This window comes from Scyliorhinus canicula, chromosome 3 (genome assembly GCF_902713615.1).
Source record: "Scyliorhinus canicula chromosome 3, sScyCan1.1, whole genome shotgun sequence".
NCBI lineage: Eukaryota > Metazoa > Chordata > Chondrichthyes > Carcharhiniformes > Scyliorhinidae > Scyliorhinus > Scyliorhinus canicula.
The window spans coordinates 252,769,673-252,783,322 of NC_052148.1; the positions used below are offsets into that span (position 1 = coordinate 252,769,673).

The 13,650-nt window shown below is 50.7% G+C and overlaps 1 protein-coding gene across 3 annotated transcripts in view; it reads right to left on the minus strand.

Moving 5' to 3' along the window:
- The window catches only part of LOC119963439 (ellis-van Creveld syndrome protein-like), a 66,569-nt gene that overhangs the window by 20,158 nt on the left and 32,761 nt on the right, over window positions 1-13,650 (minus strand). For all 3 annotated transcript variants that reach the window (XM_038792575.1, XM_038792574.1, XM_038792573.1), the window contains exons 12-15: window positions 12,272-12,484; window positions 11,775-11,884; window positions 8,371-8,581; window positions 2,157-2,357 (exon numbers count right to left, since the gene is read on the minus strand). In XM_038792575.1, the coding sequence (XP_038648503.1) occupies window positions 2,157-2,357; window positions 8,371-8,581; window positions 11,775-11,884; window positions 12,272-12,484 (735 nt within the window). The remainder of the gene's footprint in view (window positions 1-2,156; window positions 2,358-8,370; window positions 8,582-11,774; window positions 11,885-12,271; window positions 12,485-13,650) is intronic.

Genomic DNA, 13,650 nt, shown 5'->3' on the forward strand with positions numbered 1-13,650 from the left:
GAGCATGCGCTAGTTGATGCTGGCCCAACTGCGCATGTGCGTACCCCGCGGCGCCGGCTCGACTCCGGAACCGGCAGCTGGAGCGGCATGGGCACTCCAGCGCCATGCTGGCCGCCCCAGGATCCAAGAATCGGGTCTCGGAACCAGCGCCAGAGTAAAGTACTCCCGTTTTGGCGCTGGCACTCTGGCGCCGGACCAGAGAATCGGGGCCCTGATCTCTTGCCTTGGCTTTCCATTGCAGACACCACCCTTGCAGTGTACCCTGGGTGCCACACATTACCAGCAGCATCTCCTGTGACAGAAGGCTTTGGGACTCCTCCATTTGCCCTTGCAGTCATAGGAGTGTCACTGACACCATTTCCTGGTATTCCCGGCTCTGCCTTTGCATCTCCAGCATCTGAGAGAAGAATATGTCCAGAAGCATGGCACCTGGCTGGGGCACAGCGGAATCCTGGAATCCAGCAGACCATTGACGGTCTGTTCGCCGAGATGTTCCTGCCTCCACCTGGGGTGCATCAGAAGCAGTCTGGTGTTCATCAGATGGTGATCCAGAAGCCTGCCTGCTAACGTTGTCCACTGGGGTGTGTGCTTCTGTGCTGGAAGATGGTGCAGATGATAGCCATGATAATTCTTCGGTGACCTCCAGCGTCATGTCGAGAGTGGGCAATAAGACACTGCTAGTGGACTGACCAGGCTGTTTGGTGATGTTGGTGCAAGGCAAGGAAGATAATATTAGTGCATGACCTGGTCAAGGGTTTGGACAACACAGAGCTCACTTTAGTTTGGTTGTCTGGTTGAAGGTGCAGTGGCTCCTCACTCTTCTCTCACATGCCAACCTCACTCTCAGCACAGGCCCGCTCCTGTTCCTCCCCTGTGAGCTCCACGGTCCTCTCCTCAAAAGGTGTCAGGACCCTCAGCTCAGGCATCACATTGCCCGTCTTCTCTCGATCGCGGATGGGCAAGCTTATGCTGCAGGGACACAAATGGGGATGATGTGAGCCGGCTATCTTGCAGGTCAGCAGTCGGTGGTACCTGGCATGTGAGGGAACTGTGCGTAAACTGAGGAGTGTCAGTGGGTGTGAAGAAGCTTGTGGGAGATTGGGTGCTGGGGGCCTGTAAGCCGCAGCGTGTGGGATTGAGATGCCAACTGCGAGGTGACAGCAAGATGGAGTGCAGAGAGGATACAGGAAGAACTTACCCTTGCTGAACATAGGAGGATATTCATCTTCTTGCGACACTGCACCCCCATCCACTTGTCCAGGCTGCTGGCACTAACTAGTGCTACAAGTGTCTCCCAGACCGGGGGGGGATGGGTCTCTTGCCAGCCTGAGTGTATATTATTGCCCGCCTCTCCTCCACGGCATCCAGCATACGGGTGAGGGCCCCCTGTGTAAATCGAGAAGCTGGTTTCCTTGTTGCCAACCTCCTGGCTTGAATGACAGCAAGTGCTATGGAGCCATTTAAATGCAGCGCATTGAAGTACTCAGCTGGTCCCTGGGGTGGGCAAATCAGACGCTTCACGCGGAGTTTATGATATGGTGGGAAAAAATTCTAAGTGCCTGAAAATTGCGGTCAAGATCTGCCGCCGGGGCTGGCGGGAATTGCACTGATTTCCGTGCCAAAAATGACACGTTGGACGGGATTCTCCGGTGCCCCAGCCGCGTATTTTTCAGCAGCGCATTGTTCGCTGGCAGCGGGATTCTCTCTTCCCACTGCTTGTCAATGGAATTTCCCATTGAAGCCACCCCACTCCGCCGGGAAACCCGTGGGCGGGGGTGCGCTGCCAGTGGGAAAAGAGAATCCGAACCACTGGAGAATTCCGGCCTTTTTTTTCCCCAGAAAGTTCCATCCAGAGTGTTTATCTGTGGATCAGTCTGACTTTAAACAACTGCAATCACTGCATTCAAAGTAAACTTACATTTGTACTCATTGCCTAGGCCTTCCGACAGACTGGTATAACCCAACATCAATATCAGTGTACGAGGTAAAGATTCTAGGCCTGAATAATGAATACAGGCATCCGTGGTAAAATGGAAAAGACAGTTCTCCAGTTGTACTAGCTGGCCACAGAGTGCACTTTGCATAAACTGGACTATAAGGGGTGGATTTTGGGACTGATCTTGGGATACCCACGGATAACTCTGAATAAATGTTACCTTAAGTTTCTCCGTGTTGTCGTCCTGGCCCTGCCTTAGAGAGCACGCTCTGGCTTGCTGGGTCAGAACACGACCAATGACTTGTTCCATGTGGTGTTGTAAAAGATCCATGAATGCCTTGGATTCTGCAGCAAGCTGTTGGTGACTGAATATTTCAGCTTTGTGACACAGTTTCTCCTGTTCTTTCGAGAACTTGGACATCTTGAAATATAAACAGTATCCAGGTCTTGTTAAATACAATCAAAAAAACAATATGAAGATATTTAAGGGCATGCTTGAATGGCTATGCTGCGTCCAAAAAGCAGCACACCACAGCGCAACGTGGCTGCTAGAAGCTGGGAGATCCAGCTCCCGGGATGTACCCAGCTCGCAACTCCTTGGGAAATCTTTTTTTTTAAAAATAATTTTTATTGAGATTTTCACAAAATATCAAAAACAGAAAATATCAACAAGAAAACAGTATTAACAACAAAAAAAAAGAAAAACACAATAACCCCAAAACCAAACCCCCCTCCCCAGTAACTACAAAAAGAATAGATAAGCACCAGGCAGCACGGTAGCATTGTGGATAGCACAATCGCTTCACAGCTCCAGGGTCCCAGGTTCGATTCCGGCTTGGGTCACTGTCTGTGCGGAGTCTGCACATCCTCCCCGTGTGTGCGTGGGTTTCCTCCGGGTGCTCCGGTTTCCTCCCACAGTCACAAAGATGTGCAGGTTAGGTGGATTGGCCATGATAAATTGCCCTTAGTGTCCAAAATTGCCCTTAGTGTTGGGTGGGGTTGCTGGGTTATGGGGATGGGGTGGAGGTGTTAACATTGGGTAGGGTGCTCTTTCCAGGAGCCGGTGCAGACTCGATGGGCCAAATGGCCTCCTTCTGCACTGTAAATTCTATGATCTAAAAGATTCACTAAACACATGTACACATTTCTCCCCTCCCCGAAACAAACCCTCGACACCGTCCTTGCTACCCCCTTCCAAAATTCCCCCAGCGCTGGGCATGCCCAGAACATATGGGCATGGTTCGCTGGGGTCCCCGAGCACCTAGCACACCTGCCTTCGCCCCCGGAAAACCTACTCATTCTCGTCCCGGTCAAGTGGGTCCTATGTAGCACCTTGAACTGTATGAGGCAAAGCCTCGCACAAGAAGAGGAGGAATTCACTCTTTCCAGGGCATCTGCCCATGTCCCCTCCTCAATCTCCTCACCCAGCTCCTCTTCCCATTTACCCTTCAGCTCCTCCACCAAGGCCTCATCTACCTCCTGCATGACGTGGTACACGTCCAAAATCCTCCCTCCTCCAACCCACACCCCCAAGAGCACCCTGTCCCGTACCCCACGTGGGGGCAGCAGAGGGAACCCCTCCACCTGCCGCCTGGCAAACGCCCTAACCTGCATGCACCTAAATATGTTCCCTGGGGGGAGCCCAAACTTCCCCTCTAACTCACCCAGGCTCGCAAACTTCCCATCCACAAACAGGTCCCTCAACCTCCTAATACCTACCCTGTGCCAGCCAAGAAACCTGCCATCGATGCTCCCTGGAACAAACCAGTCCGTTCCCCCGTATTGGAGACTCCATCGAGCCCCCCCACCTCCCCCCTATGCCATCTCCATTGCCCCAGATTTTGAGGGTAGCCGCCACCACCGGGCTTGTGGTATACTTCGTTGGAGGGAGCGGCAACGGCGCCATTACCAGCGCCTCCAGGCTCGTGTCCACACAGGACGCCATCTCCATCCTCTTCCATGCTGCCCCTTCCCCGTCCATTACCCACTTCCGCACCATCACTGTGTTGGCAGCCCAATAGTACCCACAGAGGTTGGGCAGCGCCAGCCCCCCCTATCCCAGCCCCGCTCCAAAAACACCCTTCTCACCCTCGGAGTCCCATGCGCCCATACAAATCCCGTAATACTACTGTTGACCCTCCTAAAAAAGGCCTTCAGGATAAGGATGGGGAGGCACTGGAACAGGAACAAAAACCTTGGGAGCACCGTCATCTTGACTGACTGCACCCTGCCCGCCAGCGACAGCGGCAACATGTCCCATCTTTTAAACTCCTCCTCCATTTGCTCCACCAGCCTAGTGAGGTTAAGTTTGTGTAGGGCCCCCCAGCTCCTAGCCGCCTGGACTCCTAGGTACCTAAAGCTCCTCCCTGCCCTTTTCAGTGGGAGCCTACCAATCCCCTCCTCCTGATTCCCCGGGTGCACGACGAACAACTCACTCTTACCCAGGTTGAGCTTGTACCCTGAAAAGCCCCTAAATTCCCTAAGAATCTTCATCACCTCCAGCATTCCCCCCCACTGGGTCCGCCACATATAGCAACAAGTCATCTGCGTAAAGTGACACTCGGTGCTCCTCCCCACCCTGCACCAGACCCCTCCACTTCCTCGACTCCCTCAATGCCATGTCCAGGGTCTCAATTGCCAATGCAAAGAGCAAGGGGGACAGGGGACATTACTGTCTCGTCCCCCGGTACAACCAAAAGTACTCCGATCTCCTCCTATTCGTGGCTACGCTTGCTATCGGGGCCTCATAAAACAGCCTCACCCAACTGACAAACCCCTCCCCGAACCCAAACCTTTCCAGCACCTCCCACAGGTACCCCCACTCAACCCTATCAAAGGCCTTCTCCGCGTCTAATGCTACCACTATCTCCGCCTCCCCTTCTACTGCCGGCATCATTATAACATTCAGAAGCTTACGGATATTGGTGTTCAGCTGCCTTCCCTTCACAAACCCCATTTGGTCCTCATGAATGACCCCCGGCACACAGTCCTCTATCCTTGTGGCCAAGATCTTCGCCAACAGCTTGGCATCCACATTTAACAGCGAGATCGGCCTATATGATCCACACTGCAGGGGGCCCTTGTCCCGTTTAAGGATCTAGGAAATCCGTGACATAGCCAGAGGCAAAGCCCCCCCCCCCCCCCCCCCCCCCCCCCCCCCCCCCCCCCCCCCCCTCCGGTGGCTCGTTAAAGGTCCTAACCAACAGGGGCCCAGCAGGTCTGCGTGCATTTTATAAACTGCATGCTGTCTATCCCAGTAACCAGCTCTTCCAGCTCAATCGGCGTCCCCAGCCCCTCCACCTGCCCCTCCTCCACCTTCGGAAATCTCAGCCTGTCCAAAAAGCACCCCCCCCAACCGGGGGTTCGGACTGGTACAATTCCCCATAAAAGTTCCTGAAGACCCCATTAATGTCCACCCCCCTTCGCACCACATTTCCTCCCCTATCCTTCACTCCACCAATCTCCATGGCCACGTCCCGCTTATGGAGCTGATGCGCCAACATCTTACTCGCCTTCTCCCCATATTCGTACACCGCTCCCTGTGCCTTCCTCCACTGAGCTTCCGCCTTTCTGGTGGTCAGTAAGTCGAACTTGGCCTGAAGATTACGCCGCTCCCTCAGCAATCCCTCCTCCGGAGCCTCCGCGTATCTCCTGTCCACCCTCACCATCTCCCCCACCAACCACTCCCTCTCCCTTTGCTCTCCCCTCTCCCTATGGGCTCGGATGGAAATCAACTCCCCTCTAATCACCGCCTTCAATGCCTCCCAAACCGTCCCCACTCGGACCTCCCCATTATCATTGGCCTCTAAGTACCTCTTGATACACCCCCGAACCCACCCACCCACCTTCTCATCCGCCAGCAGCCCCGCCTCCAGGCGCCAGAGCGGGTGCTGGTCCCTCTCCTCCCCCAACTCAAGGTCCACCCAGTGCGGGGCATGATCCGAAATGACTATGGCCGAATACTCGGCATCCTCCACCCTCGAAATCAGCCCCCTGCTCAGGACAAAAAAATCGATCCGGGAATAGGCTTTATGCACGTGGGAGAAAAATGAATACTCCCTGGCCCGCGGCCTCGCGAACCTCCACGGATCCACCCCTCCCATCTGGTCCATAAACCCCCTCAACACCTTAGCCGCCGCGGGCCTCCTGCCCGTCCTGGACATGGATCGGTCCAATGGGGGATCCAGCAATGTATTAAAGTCCCCCCCCCCAATATCAGGCCCCCCGTCTCCAGATCCGGAATGCGGCCCAACATGCGCCGCATAAAACCCGCATCGTCCCAATTTGGGGCATAGATATTCACCAGCACCACCCGCTCCCCTTGCAACTTGCAGCTCACCATCACATACCTCCCGCCACTGTCAGCCACCACCTTCGATGCCTCAAACGACACCCTTTTTCCCACCAGATCGCCACCCCCCCCCGATTTTTTGCATCCAACCCCGAATGAAACACTTGGCCTACCCATCCCTTCCTCAGTCTAACCTGGTCCGCCACCTTCAGGTGTGTCTCCTGGAGCAAAGCCACGTCCGCCTTCAGCCCCTTCAGGTGCGTAAACACCCGGGCCCGTTTGACCGGCCCATTCAGCCCCCTCACATTCCAAGTTATCAGCCGGAGCAGAGGGCTCCCTGCCCCCCTCCCCTGCTGACTAGCCATAACCCGTCCCCTGCCCACCCCAGGCCAGCGCCCCCCACTCGGCCCGTTCCCCATGGCGGCAAACCCCCACCCCGGCTCCCCCTGCATACTCCAGCTCCTTCCTGGCCATTTCAGCAGCAATCCGGTACAACACACAACCAGCATAAAACAGCATGAAACAGAGAACCCCCCCCCCCACCAAAAGTTAACACAGTTATTTACAAACCCCCGACCCTCAGTTAGAGTCTTACTTCTCGGCCTGCACAAAGGCACACGCCTCCTCCGGGGACTCAAAATAAAAGTGCCGGTCCTTGTAGGTGACCCACAGAGGCGCCGGCTGTAGCATGCCAAACTTCACACTCTTTCTGTGGAGCACCGCCTTCGTCCGGTTGTAACCGGCCCTCCGCTTAGCTACCTCCGCACTCCAGTCCTGGTAGATCCGCACTACTGTGTTCTCCCACTTGCTGCTCCGCTCCTTCTTGGCCCACCTAAGCACGCACTCTCGGTCAACGAACCGGTGGAACCGCACCAGCCCCGCCCGTGGCGGCTCATTCGGCTTGGGCCTCCTGGCCAGTATTCTATGGGCCTGCTCCAGCTCCAGGGGCCCCTGGAAGGACCCAGCTCCCATCAGCGAGTTCAGCAAGATGACCACATAAGCCCCCAGGTCTGACCCCTCCAGCCCCTCCGTGAGGCCCAAGATCCGCAAATGTTTCCGCCTCGACCGGTTTTCCATCTCCTTGAACCGCTCCTGCCACTTCTTGTGGAGCGCCTCATGCATCTCCACCTTAACCGCGAGGGCCGCGGCCTCATCCTCTCTTTCGGAGGCTTGTTGTCGGAGCTCCTGAATCTCCCTCCCCTGGGCTGTCTGTGTCGCCAGCAGCTTGTCTGTATTAGCCTTCAGCAAGTCTAGCAGCTCCACTTTTAGCTCCCGAAAACAGCGCTGGAGAGTCTCCTGCTGCACCTGCACCCACTGCTTCCATTCCGCAAGGCCTCCGCCGGCCGCCATCTTGTTTTTCTTCCCCCGCTTTTTTCTAGGCGCTGCCACCGCTATTTTGCTGGCCCCACTCCTGGTCCAGAACATAGAACACTGGGGACCTGCTGTTGACACCTTCCCACGCCGGGAATCGTCGATCAAGTACTGCTGGGGGCCCTTAAAAGAGCCCAAAAGTCCGTTCCTGGCGGGAGCTACCGAACGTGCGGCTCAGCTCCGCATAGCCGCAACCGGAAGTCCACGCCTTGGGAGATCTAACACGGTCTCGCGAAACGTTGCAAGTAAATCCGGCCCATTGAGCGCGGGATCACGTTTTGGCAATTCTTTCCCGAATTACCGGAGTCATTCGAATCTATCCCCTTGTCCTCAGAGAGCTTGGGCGAGCACTGTTCAGTATTAGTCTCCTCAAACGGGGACCAGCAGGAACGGCACTTGTAGGGGTCTCCCAGAGGATCGGTGCTCCCCAGGTGCATGCCCTCTGCTGGTGCCAGCGTGGCACACTGGAAGTGTCACCTGCATGCCAGCCGCGTGGGGTGGCTTCAAAGGGAATTCCCATCTTCAAGCGGTGAGAGTATAGAGACCCACAGCCAGGGAACTGCGTCCCACCGAGAAACACACGGCTGGGGGGACCGGACAATCCCACACGTAATTAATGACCTATTTAGCCCCAATCTGAACACATGCAATAAAACCCTTCCCCAAACTCTGCTTTAATATTACATAATATTAAATCTTGAAAATTAAAGCCTGACAGTGAACATTAAATATTTATCCTTTGACAAACAATTAGCAAATAATATTTCAGTACCAGATTATGTTGTAGCTTCACGTTCTCATCTTCATGCTGATCCCAAATGGGTGGTTCCTTCATCTTTTGTTCCCCAAGTTCATCTAGGAGACATTTTGTCTTAAAAAGCTTCATTTCTTTGAGTAGCATTAGACTAAGCTGCCTCAGACTTAGCTGTCTGACCATCGATTGTAAAGCTACCTTGTGCTCCAGTACAATGTGCTCAGCAAGCCTGAAAGAGTAAGGCAAGCACAAAGAGTGGTTACATATGCAGATTATTCAGACAATACTTGGTTCATAGCTTCAGAGTTCCTTCGATGTCACGGGTACACACCCAACTGGGTCAGATTCAGACTGGCACATGTGCAAAGGTCTAAGCTGTAGAAATTGGATTTCTGGGGGTACAGCAGACAGATGGGAGTTCCCGATCTCTAAAATAATGGAGGTAAAGGCAGCTTGACTCCAAGTCGAAGGCTAATGGGTTCAAGCCTCTCTCGAGGGCTTAAACACAGACACCAAGTTGACACTTCTGCGGGACTGCTGCATTGACAGATCAGAGAATCATAGTATTTACAGTGCAGACGGAGGCCAGTCGGCCCATCGAGTCTGTACCGGCCCTGAGAAAGAGCACCTTACTTAAGCCCATGCCTCAACCCTTTCCCCATAACTAAGTAACCCCACCTAACCCTTTGGACAATAAGGGGCAATTTAGCATGGCCAATCCACCTAACCTGCACATGGACTATGCGAGGAAACCGGAGCACCTGGAGGAATCCCACACAGACACGAGGAGAAAGTGCAAACTCTACACAATCACCCGAGATGGGAATTGAGCCCGGGTTCCTGAAGCTGTGAGGCAGCAGTGCTAACCACTGTGCCGCCCATCTTTCTAATAAAATGTTTGCTGAGGTTATGTTTGCCTGTTTAACTGAATGTAAAAAAATCTCATGATCTTGTTTGAAAAAGAACGAAGGAATTTTCCCCGTGTCCAGGCCAACATTTACCCCTCAACTGTCACTACAGAAAGCAGATCAACTGGTCATTCACCTTACTGTGAGAAGCATAAGCTGGACATAGGTGGACTGCTGCAATTGCTCACAAAGCAATTTGGCTGTGATGTAATCTGGAGCACTTTATAAATGCAATTTCTTTTCTCAACTCAATGAAGTCAGAAGAGAGAGCACAGCAGGATGAATCAATGGGATAGGACAAAATAGAATGTAGTAAGTTTTAGATAAAGCAAATCCAGGAGAAACCACAAATAGCCAGAACAGGAAAAATTACTGAGAACAGAAGACAGAGTAACAGACGAACCCTGTAATAAACATAACATTAAAATGTGCTAAATTGCCGCTCTATAATAGTAAGGGAGATACTCAATTCAGTTTAATAAAGAAATAATAATTAACATGAAACCATTGTGTAAAAATAATAGTAACCGTTTATTGTCACAAGTATGAAGTTACTGTGAAAAGTCCCTAGTCGCTACATTCAGGCGCCTGTTTGGGCAAGCTGGTACGGGAATTGAACCCGCGCTGCTGGCCTTGTTCCGTATCATAAATCAGCTGTCTAGCCCATTGAGCTAAACCAGCCTGTAAAAAGTGTTATTAACCCATTAATATATTTATGAAGGTACTGAGGCACAATTAGAGTGAACATAAGAACGCAACTGTGAAAATCATTCCAATCAGAGGAATTTGGAGGGTCGGTGTAGACAGTGTATACTGACATTGTTGATGTGGGCCGAATGGCCTTTTTCTGCACTATAAAGACTCTACGATTCTATGAAATTGCATGATCTTCCGACCACGTTATACCGGAAAAGCAGCTCGCCGTGGCGCAGCGTGGCCGGTGAAAACTGGGGGACCCTGCTCCCAGAATCTACCTGGCTCGCAACGCCCTGGGAGATTCAATGCAGAAAGCCGCACTCTAATGTGCAGATTTCAAAGATACCGGAGGCTTTGGGATTCAATCCCTTTGCCTCAGGGACCTTGGGCGAGTGCAGTTTGGTACTGGTCCCACAAACGGTGACCAGACGGGAAGGCACTAGTGGGGGTCTCCAAGAGGATCAGAAGCCCCCAGCTGCATCACCTTTGGGCAGAGTGACGCCCTGGCACTGCTGGTGTCACCTGGGTACCCTGGCAGTGCCAGCCTGGCACCCCGTTGGAGCCACCTAGGTGCCAACCTGGCAATGCCATGGTGCCCAGGTGGGACTGCCAACTGGCAGGGGCACTGCCTGAGTGGCGGTGCCAAGCCGGTAGTTTTTGCACGCTTGTGATTGGGACGGGGTTGATCAGTGTGGGTGTTGCGGGATGCAGGGCGGGAGGCGGGGGACACTCCCATGTTGCGTTTGTGATGGGGACGGTCGGGAATTTTTTTCGGGGCCTCGGAGATTGGGACGTCATTTAAAAACGGAATCCCGATCTCCAGCTACAATGGGGAGTTCCGGCGAGCGGAGCTCCCCATTGTGAAAAACGGGGCTGTGTGCGGCGTCAGCCGCGCATTTGCCGCTTAGGCCCCTTATTCAAAGAGAGTCGCATTGAATAACCATGTGTTTCTCGGCACTGCAAATGACAGGAAACATGCGGCTAAGCACGCTCGAACGGGGACTTTGTTCCCTTTGGGAAGATCGTGTCCCAAGTAATCATTTGTGTACAATGAAAATAATAGGCCTATATTGATGACATAAAAAACCCAGGAAGTACTGGAAATAGCCAGCAGGTAACGATAGATTAAAGTAATCAGTAAGAGCAGGGTCAGATTTTAGAAGACAGCTGAAGAAACACAAGCTTCAAAATGTCTCAGAAGGTAATGATCTGTCCAGTTTAGCACTACACCGTACAAACAACCCAGCCTGTGCCAAATGATCTGGCCTCAGCAGCTTTAAGGTGGAGAAGAGAAAAAGAGAAGGGAATGCAGGCCAGATTATTATCCAATGATTCCTGCTTGAAATGCATGAATGCAATTATGTGTGCATTGATACTGGAACAGAATCCAGTTTAATTTTGAAGCTTTCCACAGTTCTCAGCATTTCGTTACATTCCAAATAAAGAACAAGCCCTTGGACAAAATACTGGAGTGGCACTTCCACTATGAAACTGCGCTCCAGTAAGAATGAGTGCATATGGGAAAGGGAAAAAAATAATCTTAAAATTGCTTGAGTGACCATTGCACCATGTGATATGGCATAACGGCATAAGACAAGGAGGTCACGGCCAACATCAATCTGAGTGCCAATGTTGGGTCCAGAATTACTTTCAAGGATGTCATCACTTTCCTGTAAACTTGGTCGAGGGTGGAAAATTCATGGAAACAAAAGTAAATCAAGAAAGAAAAAAAAGAGGGGAGGAACAGTAGTTTCACTGAATTTCACAAGGGAGTAAGTAAATTACCAATTTGGTCGACCTTGAATAACTCATACTTACTTTTCATCTAGGCCACTCTGCCTCAGTAGGAAACCTTGAATGATCTTCTCCTGCTTCTCAACCAGATGCTTCTGTCTCACCGAGTTCAGTACTTGCTCGTCTAGCCATACCTAAATTTTACAGTAAGAGTTACAATTTTTATACAAAATGCTTATTTTTAAAACCAGTACGGACCTCATCAGCTACAATAATAGATTAAAAGACAGTTAGCATGTGGGTTTTCAGAATTGAATTACTTGTAAAATTCCTATTAAAAATATTGCTGGGATGGTGCAAGACTGAAGAGATCTTCTATGCCAAGTTGTTTCAATTGTTTCATCACTGTAATGAAGCTAACTGTTGAAATCACTCTTGATTACGAGTAACAAAAAGGTAGAAGTCTACGGGCAGGTCATCTGCCCAGCCTTTCGGCAGGGGTTGGCACGTAGGAATTGCCAAACTGAAATGGAGGAGAAAATTTTAAAAAATAGAGACTGGAAATAATTAATTCTCCATACCTGCTTCATTTGGCCCAATTTTTCTTGGAATTGTTGCAAATGCTGCTTTCTTTCTTCTTCTGCTGTCTGCTTCCTTGCTGTCACATCTTGCTGCAGTCGGCTTCTCAGACTTTCCATTGCAGGTAAAGAGACTCCAGTAAGTTTCGGTAGGGTTTCTGTGAAAAGCTCCTTGATCAATTTGTCCAGAGTCCGTGACGAGGCAGAGTGCAGCTTCTGTATGATACAACATTTTTATTATGCTATGTTCCCACTTGTTAAAACAATGACTTGTTGAAGCCAATGAGGAAAACACCAAAAAATAGTTTTCAACTTAATTGTTTGCAGAGTAAAATACATCCTCTCCAAATTCTCATTTACCTACACATCTGGAGGTTGTAATTGAAATGATTTTTTAAAACTTTATACTGAAGATGAAGAGACTCACCCACCAAATACACCCAAAGTTTGGTCACGTGCCCCACACAAACCGCTGACCAAAGTGGTCAGGAAAATCAGTTGTAGACGATGGTTGCATTTCTGCTGATCTGCACTTCTAGTAATTGAGGCTCCTCACCAATAGCAAGAAATTAGAAAATTATCCCAATAAACGTTAACTGTATGATTTGACATTATTTTCTTGCTGCATAATATAAACATTCACAAACATGTATTTAAAAGTAATGGGTTAAATTACGGGTTGAATGGTAGTACACTGTCCTATCACCTAATCAATGATAGGAAAGTCTCCCCAGATTATTGACCATGATGTTCAATGCAAAATGAGTTGAAGCAATCTTAATCTAATCATATTGGTCTACAGAATAAGCCTTTGCATAATTAAACAGAAGTTGTAATAAACGGTCAGCCTCACTCAGAATACAAGGGTGGCTGGCAGGTGAAGTACGTGGAAATGTCACGCTGCAGTATTAGGGCACGCTACACTGTTCTCCAGATAAGGGTTGGAACAGGGCAGTGAGATTAGCATTAGACAGCTTCTGCAAAAGCCAAACTCAGATACGATGGATTGAATTGTCTTCTACCCTATAAACGTCTATGATCCTGCAATTCCCATCTTGGCAGTTAAGGCAGCACAGCTCCCAACATAGCCCCATTCTTAACTTACATTATAATGTCATGAAAATAGCTGATTGCACCAGGGAGTAAAATATAATCCTACTTCCTTAAATAGCCAATCCTGGGAGAGGGGGGTCACGTGACGTGTGCATGGTAGCAGCTGCGTTTTCACAAGCACAGGCTCTGCTCACCTTATAATTTATTTTCATCCGCATACACATTTCGTTTATGCATTTTCTTGATTTATGTCCCAAGATTTGACGGTCAGTGTTTCGGTACTATTGAGTCGAGACAAAAGCTTAAGTCCTCTTTGATTCGTGCTGGTT